At 28.7% G+C, this 13,175-nt stretch overlaps 5 protein-coding genes across 5 annotated transcripts, besides 4 other annotated features; 1 reads left to right on the plus strand and 4 right to left on the minus strand.

The window, feature by feature from the left end:
• The first annotated feature begins 2,776 nt into the window (after positions 1-2,776).
• Positions 2,777-3,869: a mobile genetic element.
• Positions 3,870-3,950: 81 nt separating this feature from the next.
• On the plus strand, positions 3,951-4,361 carry TVAGG3_0493040 (BTB and C-terminal Kelch family; the record flags this gene model as incomplete). Its single annotated transcript, XM_001323788.1, has 1 exon — positions 3,951-4,361. The coding sequence occupies one exon, from the start codon at positions 3,951-3,953 to the stop codon at positions 4,359-4,361; it is 411 nt and encodes a 136-aa protein (XP_001323823.1).
• Positions 4,362-4,513: 152 nt separating this feature from the next.
• Positions 4,514-5,296: a mobile genetic element.
• A 176-nt stretch (positions 5,297-5,472) lies between these two features.
• Positions 5,473-6,444: a mobile genetic element.
• Positions 6,445-6,843: 399 nt separating this feature from the next.
• Positions 6,844-7,682: a mobile genetic element.
• Positions 7,683-7,713: 31 nt separating this feature from the next.
• Positions 7,714-8,528, minus strand: TVAGG3_0493080 (methyltransferase protein; the record flags this gene model as incomplete). The annotated part of the gene is made up of 1 exon (XM_001323787.1): positions 7,816-8,400. The coding sequence occupies one exon, from the start codon at positions 8,398-8,400 to the stop codon at positions 7,816-7,818; it is 585 nt and encodes a 194-aa protein (XP_001323822.1).
• Positions 8,529-8,648: 120 nt separating this feature from the next.
• Positions 8,649-9,217, minus strand: TVAGG3_0493090 (uncharacterized protein; the record flags this gene model as incomplete). Its single annotated transcript, XM_001323786.1, has 1 exon — positions 8,765-9,211. The coding sequence occupies one exon, from the start codon at positions 9,209-9,211 to the stop codon at positions 8,765-8,767; it is 447 nt and encodes a 148-aa protein (XP_001323821.1).
• A 70-nt stretch (positions 9,218-9,287) lies between these two features.
• TVAGG3_0493100 (uncharacterized protein) lies at positions 9,288-10,921 on the minus strand (the record flags this gene model as incomplete). Its single annotated transcript, XM_001323785.2, has 1 exon — positions 9,326-10,138. The coding sequence occupies one exon, from the start codon at positions 10,136-10,138 to the stop codon at positions 9,326-9,328; it is 813 nt and encodes a 270-aa protein (XP_001323820.1).
• A 414-nt stretch (positions 10,922-11,335) lies between these two features.
• On the minus strand, positions 11,336-13,108 carry TVAGG3_0493110 (spectrin binding; the record flags this gene model as incomplete). Its single annotated transcript, XM_001323784.1, has 1 exon — positions 11,336-12,400. One exon carries the CDS (start codon positions 12,398-12,400, stop codon positions 11,336-11,338), a length of 1,065 nt encoding a protein of 354 aa, XP_001323819.1.
• Between the last annotated feature and the right edge of the window lie 67 nt (positions 13,109-13,175).

Raw genomic sequence — 13,175 nt, forward strand, 5'->3', positions numbered from 1 at the left:
TTGCAGATTCTATTTCACAGATTGCTTGAAACTTTTTAAAAGGCAATCATTGAGAGTATTAAGTTCAAATCATGACAATGTTACAATTTTTATTTTCTTGATGTATGAATCCTGAAAAAAATAATCGATTTAAATCATGTCGTTGGCCTTATCATAATGATGGCAACAGCTATATACAGAAGAACTTCTTTGAAGAGTGGTTTCTTAAGAATATGGTGTGAAACAGATAAAGACATTCATTATCTCATTTGATTCAAGAAATAATCAGATCAACAAATGATTTCGTGAAATTTATAAACATCATTCAATAGGGTTTGAAATCATCATATCTTTGCACATTTATGAACTATATAAACATTATTCAATAGGTTTTTTTTTCTAGAATGATCTGCCTTTTTCCGAATTCCTCAAAAAAGTGGTTGAAGGTATATCGTAAATAGGTCTCAAAGTATACTACAACAGAGAGATTGTTGCAGCAAAATACAAAGATGAGTATTATTTTCGTGTTTTCGAACATAATCATACTATTAGTCCATGTTTTTCTAACGAAAGTGAAGCCCTCGAAGTCAACGTTTCAGGTAAGTATTCCATCCTTTCGCATCTCAATGAAAGCAAATTTGTTAGTGAAGATGGATATCGTTACTTCATTCTTGAATATCCAAGCGAAAACAAGTTCAACGTTTGGTCACAACTGCTTCCACCATACTTAGATACAAATCGCACTGCATCCAAGAATGCCTCTTTCTATCATCCAATTGAAATCCAAGCCGACTATGATAAAAATGATATAACTTGGAGATTTGGAGGACTTGTTAAAAATCCTTCTAAAGAATCACTTCTAGATGGACAACCACAAAGAGGAGATTGGTGGTTTGCAATTGGAATGTATTGTGATTTAAATTTGATATATCGTTTTTATAAAGATGGAATTCCTGGATTTAATGAAGCTGTTCCAAGAGTTAGATTGTTCGCCAAAGTTAATTCTATTGAAGTCCCTCTGAGCTACCTATTTCATGACATTTTGTGCAGTCAAAATATTTGTTACCAAAATCAACTAATTCGTTATTTCCTAGCATCACTGTATGTTATGGTGTCAATGTAACTAACTATTTTAATATATAAAGTATCTTTCTAATAATTTATCTTCGAATTCTTTTTTATCTTTTTTCTTCTAAAATATGTTTCCAATAATTAATCTTTTAGCTGTATGCTTTGTTGGGGTCAAGCACAAGACTGTAATTTTCACTCAAAATTAAGTTGAGATATTAAATACTGTGTTTGAAATCAAATTACTTTAAATTTGGTTCAATTTTGCGTGGTATTAAAGAATAATTTAGTCAATTTTCATTGAAAGGTATTAATATTTCAAGTAATAATTTTTTTTCATGAAACCTATCTACTGATTGCGGTAAATGCATTTCTGCCTCAAGATAAGCATATTTTAATATAAAAAAGCACTATATTTAATAAAAAGCTGAATTTCAGATTAAATCCTTAGGGTTCATGCATAATAAAACATGGTTATGTCCAAATCAAGTTAAATAAGCAGAATTTATATCACGCGCAATGTTGGAATGTAATCACTATGAATGATGATTTTTCTCTAAATATCAGTGGATTCAAGCCAAATCCATTAGTGGTGTTCTCTTCAATATATAGTATATTTAGATTTACAGATTGTCAGTTTTATTCTTTTAATATACAAGCGAAATCATCAATTATTAGAATATCAAGTCCGAAAGTCAAGTCAATAGACATCATCACATCATCATTTTATCGTATTACTGGAAATGATGACTTCCTATATTTTAACTCTTCCAATTCTGTAAATACAATGAATGATATTGAATTCATAAATATGAATCATCAAGACTTACCATCAAAGTTCTATTATAGCTCAGGAAATAAAGATTCATTCACAAACATACATTTATTTAAAGCATTTGAAACAAATTGTATTTTTCAAATGAAGAGTAAGACTGAACTCAGAAACTTCAATTCAAGTATAGTTCAACCAAAGTTCAAATTGATTTGTCCCTCATTTTTGAATGAATTTTCGAATTTTTATATGATGTTTTTACCTATGAATGAATCCATTATTCAAACAGCAGAGACATCAACTTTTAAGAACTGTAACTTCCTTGCATCAGAAAATATCTATTTCAATGAAATTGATAATAAATTTTTCACAAACTTTGAAAATTGTGTCTTTCAAAGTCTGATTTACAAAAGAGATGATTTCAATCCAAATTTCAATCAATTTTTCAATTGTCAGTTTGATATCGCAAAATCAGATCGAAAATATTTAAATCAGAGTTGTAATATAAACTTCACAACCCTCACTGATATAATCATTCATCATCATAATAGATTAAACTCAATTCCTCTTAAAATCATCAAAATTGAAACTGAAAAATCAATAAATTCAAAAGAATTAGGAAGAAACAGTTATCAGATACATGATTGTTACTTCCATGACCTGTTCAGTGATACAGCTGCTTCAGCAATATCAATACAATGTTATCATGCTTATATTGATTGCAAATCTACTTACTTTTATCATTGTTGTGCTGAATCTTATGAATATGAATTACCAAGTGGCACTTTTTACTTTTGTATTGAAGATGGAAATTCATCAATTAGAAAAACATGTGTAATGAACTGTTCATCGATTGATATTCCACAGTTTGCGCAAATAAGAGGTCAGTTGGCTTCAACATCGGCTGAGATTTCTCATTTCGCAATGATAAAATCATCATCAAATGATTTTATTAAGGGTCCACTGTAAGGCCAAATAAGGCCTATCGTCGTCCCAAAAATATTGCTCAAGATGGTGTTTTACTAAGGCCCAAAACTTAAAAAAACACAAAAAAATTAACTTTACTCTTTTGAGATCCTTATCAGATGTGCAACAATTTGATGCAGTATCGCAATTCGAATCCGATTTTTTAATGTAGATGTACTCTAACATTCTTGAAAAAATGCAAAATGATATTAATCAAGCTTTTCATTTCTGTATCATACACGAAACAAAATCATTCATTATACTAAAATTTATCAAAGTTTGAATAATGAAAAAAATAATATCTAAATTTTTACATTGAGTCGGCTATTGATATGGTCAATATTAAATCGTTTAAAAATGGGCATTGGCCAGAATAATACCCACTAAAATACACATTTTTTTAAATTTTATCAATTTGTTTTGGTATATCTTTATGATAATGAATAAAATGCTTATCTTTCATAAGTCAATACATAATTTATGCTGAAACACAAAAAATAACACGAAAATTTTTGGCCAACATTTCAAAACGAAGGATAATGCTTTGAATATATAAACAATAATACTTTGTCTAGAGAATTAAATTTGTGCTATCCAATTGTCAATTCTTTGAATTTTTTATAAAATGCACGATATTCCGGCATTAGCCTCAATAAATATAAACTACATGCATCACAATATTAGGATGTAATGGCATTAAAGCGAATTTCCTAATTTCTTCTCAATTAAATTCCTAGAAAAACTTAGGAATTAATGATTGGAAATAGGTCAAAAAAATTCCTAATATAAAATTTATACATAAATTAAAATCAAAATTCGAAAATATCTATTTTTCAAAACACGCATCCAAAAGCGAAAAAATTCGAAAAAATCATGTTCTTATAAAACTCGCTGATTTTGCAATTTTTATGTGATTTGAAGTGATAGAATGTATTATCATCTTACTAAAACATATACTTTATTGTTACATTCACAAAATATTAATCAGAACACTAGGAAAAGTGGATTTTCGAAAAAAGACGATAACGATTATTTGCAAATCGCCTCTCAATTTTGAGAGACTTTCAATTTTTACAGTGGACCCTTAATTAAAAATCAATTTATAATATCAAATAACTCAATTTATACTTATAATTCTATGATAGTTGTTTCTAAAGAAATTAAAATGGAATTTACAGCTTCATCAGTTGTAACTTTAAATGAAAGTCTATTATTAATAAATTCTTATAGAAGTGATGTTCATTTCTGTACTAGAAATTCTCCAAATTCATGGATAAAAGCTGATCTCAAAGGATATAAATTAAAACCAACATCTTATATTTTACAATCAAGTATCAAACATGGTTGCAATTTATTGAGAAGATGGAAGCTAGAAGGAATCAAAGAAGATGGAACAATTGTTGTATTAGATAATGATAAATATTATGAATTTAAACAAGGAGAAATCAAAGAATTTCCACTTCAAACAAACAACTATTTTGTATCTTTCAAAATAACTCAAACAGGAAAGACTTCAAGCAATGAAGATTGGTTAATAATTAATATTTTTGATTTCAAAGGTGAATTAAAAATATAAAAATAGACTTTATCACATTATAATTAATGTTCTTATTCGATTAATTTAAATATTCAAAACATCTTTTAACGATTTTTAAAGAGATATTGTATTCTGAAAAGACAATTAAACTTTTGAAATAATTTTGACAAATTTATTACATGTCTGAATTGTTATAGACCGAAAATAGATTTTTTCGGTTTTCTCTTCAAATAATTGAAAGAATGATACTATTATAGGTTTATTATATTATATAGCATATAATCATGCTATAGCCGAAAATTATAAGTTTTGAGAAGATTGAATATAACACAAATAAATTTGAATGTAAGTTAAATTGCTTGTTGTTTTTAATAGCTATTTAATGAGAAATCCAATATTGCAAAATTCAAATTGAATGATTGAAAGAACAGAAAAAGTCATTCTTTTCAATTTCGAATATGTTTCATTGTATTTATAATTATATGGCAAATAAGATATTTAAACTTGATTTTTGAAGGAAAATTCACAAAATTGAATAAATTCAAATAATTTTTATTCAAAAATAAACTAGTTATTTGAGTTTAATACTAATTATCTATTCAAACTACAAAGTTTGTAATTTAAAATATTTTGTGAGATCAGATTGAATTAATTCAAGGTTCTTTTCAATTAATATTAATGACCATATTACGCATTTTCGAACATTCTAAACCAAATATATAAAAATGGGAGACGAATGTTAAATTTGCTAGACATGGGGGAGTTGTCTGCAAAGTTTTAACTCTTATCTCTAACAAAAAATTAATTTTTAAAAAAATGACCGAATACGTTTCACAGCGAGAAAAAAATAAAAGGCAAGATAGAATTTTCTAGACATAAAGAAGTTGTTTACCGAGTTTTAGCTCTTATCTCTAACAAAAAATTAATTTTTAAAAAAATGACCGAATACGTTTCACAGCGAGAAAAAAATAAAACTGTACACTGATTTTCATTTTCATTTCCAGTTACTTTACTTATTATTTTTTCTTTTTTTCATTTTAATTATAAATTATTTCATAATACGTTTATTTACGTTACCATTTTCTTTATTCTTTTGAATTCCATACTAGACACTTATATAATATTTTGATTGTTAACGTACTTCATTAGAATGAATCCTTACAAAGGGTATGTCGATCGAATTTACCTAATTGGTATTTCCAATCAGATTGAAGAAGGTAAAATGACATGGGAAGAAGCTTGCACCCATGTTCCCATAGCCCCAACCCTTCAATCAAATGATTTCAAATATTTAGATGTTTCAAAATCTTTTTTACAAAATCAATTTAGCTTACAGAATATCCCATTGCCTAAAGGCAAGAAAGGTCGTAGGGTCAATCCCTACGACCAAATCAAAGCTCTTGCTGTGATACATGACCACTGGGCCTTTCCATCTGGTCAAACAAAACAATGGAAACGTTTGAAATTACAACAAATTGATGTATCTTATAGAGAAGTACGCAGATACTTCAAAGAAAATCATTTCACCAAGACGCGATTAGAGCATGCCGGGCCAGAAACAGCAGTAAGATATTGGGCGCTTTCACCCAATCTTATCTGGCACGAAGATGTTCATTATTTTAGGGGTGTTCGTGGCCAGTATATTTATGGCATAATCGACGATTTTAGCCGCAAAGTCCTAGCGTGTATACAAATACCAGATATGCTGGCAGCGACGACAGCGAACGTTGCGGCTTCCGCCTTCATTGAATTTGGCGCCCCTTATTGTTTCTGGACCGACAACGGTTCAGAAAATAGGGGCGCCTTTCAAGATCTACTTGATCTTTGGGGCGTCCAATGGCGGCATACAGACTCTCATTCTCCCTACCAAAATGGGAAGATTGAGAGATTCTGGCCGACATTGGAGCGCTGCCAAAGCATTCAGGCTATTCCTGCCTTTATTTGGGAGTACAATAATAACACACCGCATGAAGATCTCCCAATTAATCCATTAACTGGAACAAATTACACGCCAAATCAAATGTATCAGCTGAAACCGAAATACACAAATGCAGATACAGAAAGGTTGTGGCAAATATGGGATACAGATACAGGCATGACCGCTGTTGACACATTCACAGCGTAATAATAAACATAATTTTTTAATTTCATTTTTAACAAGTTTTTTTAAATGTATGTAATGAATAATTCATTAGAATATGATAATGCACATTGTAACAGAATAGAATAATCACCAAATTTTTTTTGAAATTAAAAAATAAAAGTAAAAAGTATAAAGTAATCTAACCAAAAAAGATATTTAAAAGAATTTTGGAAAAAACAGAATAAGGATAATGATATTATTTTAGATACACAATCGATGTACTGAAGAATAATCCGGTAAAATGATGATATAAAATTAGATTATTTTACAAGTAGCTAAAAGAATAAAACTATAATATAAAATAAATGAAGTTTAATGAAACAATAAAGGTTAAATAAATAATAAAGATTTTTATTTTATATCAGTATTGAGAAGAAGTAACAGCTGACACTAGGTAGACAACTTCTTTATGTCTAGAAAATTCTATCTTGTCTTTTATTTTTTTCTCGCTGTGAAACGTATTCGGTCATTTTTTTAAAAATTAATTTTTTGTTAGAGATAAGAGCTAAAACTCGGTAAACAACTTCTTTATGTCTAGAAAATTCTATCTTGCCTTTTATTTTTTTCTCGCTGTGAAACGTATTCGGTCATTTTTTTAAAAATTAATTTTTTGTTAGAGATAAGAGTTAAAACTTTGCAGACAACTCCCCCATGTCTAGCAAATTTAACATTCGTCTCCCATTTTTATATATTTGGTTTAGAATGTTCGAAAATGCGTAATATGGTCATTAATATTAATTGAAAAGAACCTTGAATTAATTCAATCTGATCTCACAAAATATTTTAAATTACAAACTTTGTAGTTTGAATAGATAATTAGTATTAAACTCAAATAACTAGTTTATTTTTGAATAAAAATTATTTGAATTTATTCAATTTTGTGAATTTTCCTTCAAAAATCAAGTTTAAATATCTTATTTGCCATATAATTATAAATACAATGAAACATATTCGAAATTGAAAAGAATGACTTTTTCTGTTCTTTCAATCATTCAATTTGAATTTTGCAATATTGGATTTCTCATTAAATAGCTATTAAAAACAACAAGCAATTTAACTTACATTCAAATTTATTTGTGTTATATTCAATCTTCTCAAAACTTATAATTTTCGGCTATAGCATGATTATATGCTATATAATATAATAAACCTATAATAGTATCATTCTTTCAATTATTTGAAGAGAAAACCGAAAAAATCTATTTTCGGTCTATAACAATTACATGTCTGAATATACAATATATGTAGAGCAAATATAGTTTAAACAATGCAACTTACATGTTTAAAAATCAAAAATAAAAAAACAAAATAATATATCATAATAAAGGTATATAAATTACATTAAGTAAGTTATGGCTTGCTGATTGTATATATATGTCTATAATTATTTGGCGCAACTTCTCTTGGCAGCTTGATATATCCTTCGTATTTCCATGTAGCATTTGCTGCTTTGAAGTAGTCTTCTCTATCAGGAGCTTGACCAAATGAGATAATATATGCATGACCACCTTTCTTCAAAACTCGAGTGTATTCTGAAAGAGTTTCGAAAACTGCGGCTTCATCATCGTCTCGTGTAACAAGAGCATCAATAACACTTTTCTCTAGAACAACATCATATGTGTTATCCGGAATGTTCATTTTTCTACAATTGTCTACAAACCAGTTTTGATCTGGATGAATTTTCTTCATATGGTCAATAACAACTTGTGAAAAGTCTGTATTATCGATCGTTGTATATCCATCCTTTATCATTTCTGGTCCAAGTTCAGAATTTCCACAACCTGGAATCAAAATTTTGTCGGATTTATTGACATGCGAAGTGATAAAGTCCTTTAATGTGTCATAGTTCTCAACCCATTCAAAATTCTCTGGTTTCTTCTCATATATTTCATCCCAATATGATTTTTCTCCGTAAGGGTTAACTGAAAGCGTCATCAAAATGGCTGGCCATTTATCTTTTTTATGGATATTCTTCCTGCATATTGGCCTATTCTTACTATAAAATTGTTTTTATTGGAAAATTCCTCACTTTAACCCAAATTCATACCCAATTTGATGCATTGAAAATCAGAATAGCAATAATGCTTTTAAATATCTTTCGCATAAAATATTATACATTTTTCTCATAAAATACAAAGTTATGAATTTGAGATTCATGAATAAATTAAAATACAAAATAATTTAACAATTTATGATAAAACAACTACAAAAATAAGCCAACAAAAGCCAAACATAAGGGTTATAAATTAGAAATTAATATGAAATGTGTTTCAAATATGATATATGAAGAAAATCTAAATCAATGGTGAATGTAAGGCCAATCAAGAGCTAAAATTGATTTAGATAGCTCTGAATATGCTCCCTTTGCGTTTTTGGAGTTACTAATAATTTTGCCGCTATATTTAAGTGGATTTTGTGCATAATCGTAAGCACTTGTTATATTTAGACTACATTTCTGCAATGCTGTTTCGTATGCTTTGTCTTGCTCTATTTGTACCTTTTTAAGTTTTCTGACAAAATTTACGTTGTGTTTTGTAGATTTTCCAGTAAAATAATGATTTTGTGTCTTCTTTTCTGGCGCTTTTTCTTCAGGTGGTGGATTTTCCACTGGCGGAACAGCATTTTCGATTTGCTTTTCTTCTGAAACTGGCTCTGAAACAGGATTTTCCTGTTCGATTTCTTCTTCTTCCTCTTCCTCTTCTTCGAGGACACCTGCTTGCGAAGCCATTTTATCAAGCCAACTCATTTTTTTTTTCGAAAAATAATATGTCAGAAAATCAAATTTACATGTCAAAAATTTCTAAATTACAGAATAATAAAACATACAAAATAGTTTATTTCCTCAATCAAACATAAGTTATTATACCTGATCAGCATTATCAACAAGAGGTTCTGAATATTTCTCTTGGCTAGATTCACCATTTGTTGTTGGTTGTGTTGGCTCTTCTTTATCTTCATGTCGGGAATGAGCTGGGCGACGTTTTCTGAGGAAAACATAAAGAACAACAACACCAACAATACATAAAATAACAACAACAATCATACAGCTCATCCAAATGATTGTGCTCATTTCTATATCAGTGTTATCTTCGCCAGTCCTTAGTTTCTTGAAGGACTTTTCTGTGAGGTAATATGCCTTATAATCTGAGTCATCTTCTATTGTATACTTCAATGAACGATCTTCATTCGTAGTTTTGATTTCGTATTTTAGAGAAACATTCTCATTTGGATATAATGGAGTGAAGTTTGTATATTGAGCAGAGAAGAAAAATATTTTGAAGAATGTGTATTGATCAATACCATCAGCTCCGTAATATGAAGAATTCATTGCTCCAAATTCTATTGTTTGAATATAACCAAGTGAAAATGCTGTTACAAGGCAACTGTTTTCACCATATTTACCATCCATTATATATGTTCTTGGTCCGGAAATTGTAATGATTTTAGTGCAATTTGGTGAAAAATCTCTATAATGAACGAGCTTACATGCTTGTGGAGATGATTCTTCTGTATATAATGATATATTTCCTGTGGAATTGAAATAAATAGCAACAATATTTGTTGAACCAAGAATTTCAAATTTTTTACCTTTTGAAGTCACTACATTACCTTTGATATTTTGAAATTCAGTAAAAACTATGTACGATGACTTTGGAATACTATAAACACTCATTTTTTGATCAACTAATATTGTATTTAACCCTAAAACAATGGCTTCGGATAAATCCACAACAGAAACTCCATCAGAAGCTATGTAATGCTTTCCTGATTTATCATAGACTGATGTTGTTGAAGGTGATTCGACAAGTTGTTAAACTTTTGTAACTTTAATACTTAAAGTTGAAGGCGTTGAACTTGAAGGTTTGTAGCATAGACAAATACCATATGTTGAGCTTATTGATTTAGATTCTCCAGCTGAAATTGAAGAACTATTATGGAGATCGTATTGACTGTATGAAATGATATTACTGTTTGATGCACTCTTTACTATATCTACATCGATGAGATTATCAGAAGCAATAGCAAGGCAATATTGAACATTAGTTTCTAAATTTTTTGAAGAATCATATGTATAAGTATCTCCTTCTCTAGGATTATTAATAAATTCGCGCGCTTGACAGCTAGTTGGAAGAAGAAATACAACAAAATTGAGAAGAAAAGAATTTTGGCATTTGAAAAGAATTGAATTTGATTTAATTTTGATTAGGCGAGTGGAATAGGGTTCACCATTTATGTATAAATCTGATCTCGGGTTTGATAAAGCTATAAAATATTCATATTCCGGAATTGTTTCAAGGTTAATTTCCATTTGTGCTCCATAAAACGTTGTATAGACACTGTAATTTCCAAGAGCATCAATATTACATTGGATCAGAATAAAGAATAGAGCATTTTATCAAAATGAGGATCGTAAAATTGAAAGGATTATTAATTTTATCAATTTTGATCAAAAGGCTTATTATATGCTGACGATATTGAAGTCAGTTATTGACAACGTTGAAAATAAAAATCGATCATCGAATTCAATTGAATGATAGTAAAAATTTAAATTACATCTGTATTATAAGAATCATATATGGACTAAAAGTTCGCTCCGGTTTGATTCAATTTTCACAAAATTTGAGAGCCCATTACGAGCCTTATTAATTTATTACAGAACGAAAGCAAATATTTCATTCGATAAAATACACATCAAATAATAATCAATGAAGCTATCTATAACATACAACGATTGTATTTTTTAATAAATTATATTTTTTAAAAAATGAATTAATTTCTTTCATGAATCAATGAACTAACAATAAATATTTGGTCTTCTAGACAGTTATTATTTATTATTCTATGAAATATTTCACAATATTATAATTAATTATAAAATTGCATTTTTTGATACAAGGTAATTATAAACGTTACTGTCTTTGGTGGCAAAATAGAGTGGAGTGAATCCATTAAGATTTCTTGTATTTATCTCAGCTCCATTTTCTACTAATATTCTGGCAACTTCAAGAGAATCATATTTTGCTGCAATATGAAGTGGAGTATAACTTAAGCGATTTTTTGCATGGACATTTGCTCCATGGGAAATTAATAATTTAACAAAGTTACTATGGCCATTCGAGGCTGCAATATGAAGTGGTGTATCTTGATAGCCTGTCGAGCAATTAACATCAACTTGATGATCAAGAAGTAATTTAATAAAATCTTCTGGTGTTTTATTATTAGATACTGCTGTATGAATTATATTCCATTCATTTCTATCTTTGCGATGAACATCCGCTCCATTATTTATTAAACAACTTGCAATTTCATAATGACTATAAGAGACAGTAATTTGAAGAGGTGTTTGATTATAAATGGATACAGGATCAATTTCAACTCTGTGCTCTAAAAGAACTTGGACAGCTTTAATTATACCTGATGATACAGCCTTGTGAAGAGGAGTTTCATCAGTTTTATTACGTGTATTAGCATCGCTTCCATTTTCAATAAGATATTTTATGATATTTTCATTGCCTATTCCCGCAGCTATATATAAAGGAGTTTGTCCAGTATTATCTTTAGCATTTACATCTGCGCCATTTTCAACTAAATATTTTATAACTTCAAAGTTTGAATTTTCAACTGCATAATGAAGAACAGTTGCACCATTCATCCCACTTCTGTTTACATCAATTCCATTATTAAGAAGTATCTGAATAGACTTTACACTAATACATTTGGTGGCGAAGTAAAGAGTTATATTAACATTTTCATTGAAATCATTAACTTCAAGTCTTTCAATTATATACTTACAAAAAGACTGAATAAGACACCATGGAGAGAACTGGAAAGCAGAAACAATATCTTTATTTTTGTCAAGAAATAATAGAAGAGCTTGAAAATTGTAGTAATAAGTACAGATCCAATAATTAACTTTGAAATTATAATTATTCATCAAAAATATGACAAAATCAAAATTATGAGAAATAATTGCATTCGTCAAAGAACCAATGGTAGCATTGTGACATGATTGACATTCTTTTAATATAAATGGGTCTCCTCCCAAAAATGAAAGCTCATAACATAATATTGAAATTTGAAAAGAATACATTGACCTTAGATATTTGAATATCTTCTGAGATCCATTCATCGAACAATATTCTAGTAAATTAAGAGAATTAAAGAAATAATGTCGAAAAATATCTTTTGAACCTGGATTAATTTTAATGTTTATATCAAAATTTGAACTTTCACTAAATTCTATGAATCTTTCTAAGTCATCTGTCATTATTATCTCTTCAATAGGGTCAATTATGAAATCAGACAAATCAAATGATTTCCCATCTATTTTACTTTTGAGAAAGAACTTATAAAATAGGCAATTGTTCTCATTTTTGATTTGGTGTGAAAGCATTTCTGAATATTCATTATATATCAATTCCAAGAGGTTCCAATATGAATAAACATACTTTTTTCTATATATACAAGCTTTGTCAATAGAGTCCAAGATTTCTATGAGCATTATTTCATACTTTTCGATTAAAATTGTTTTTATCTTTTGAAAAACGTTGTATATATCATTCTTATCATTGCTTGTGATCTGAAAAATGCTATTAAATGCATCAATATAGTCCGAATACCTTTCATAAAGTTCAGAGTAAAAATTATTCTGCGACATTATGAAATTTTGATTCATATAAGAAAGGAAGTGAATTACATGTATGCTTATT

Source organism: Trichomonas vaginalis, chromosome II (assembly GCF_026262505.1).
Source record: "Trichomonas vaginalis G3 chromosome II, whole genome shotgun sequence".
Lineage (NCBI taxonomy): Eukaryota > Parabasalia > Trichomonadida > Trichomonadidae > Trichomonas > Trichomonas vaginalis.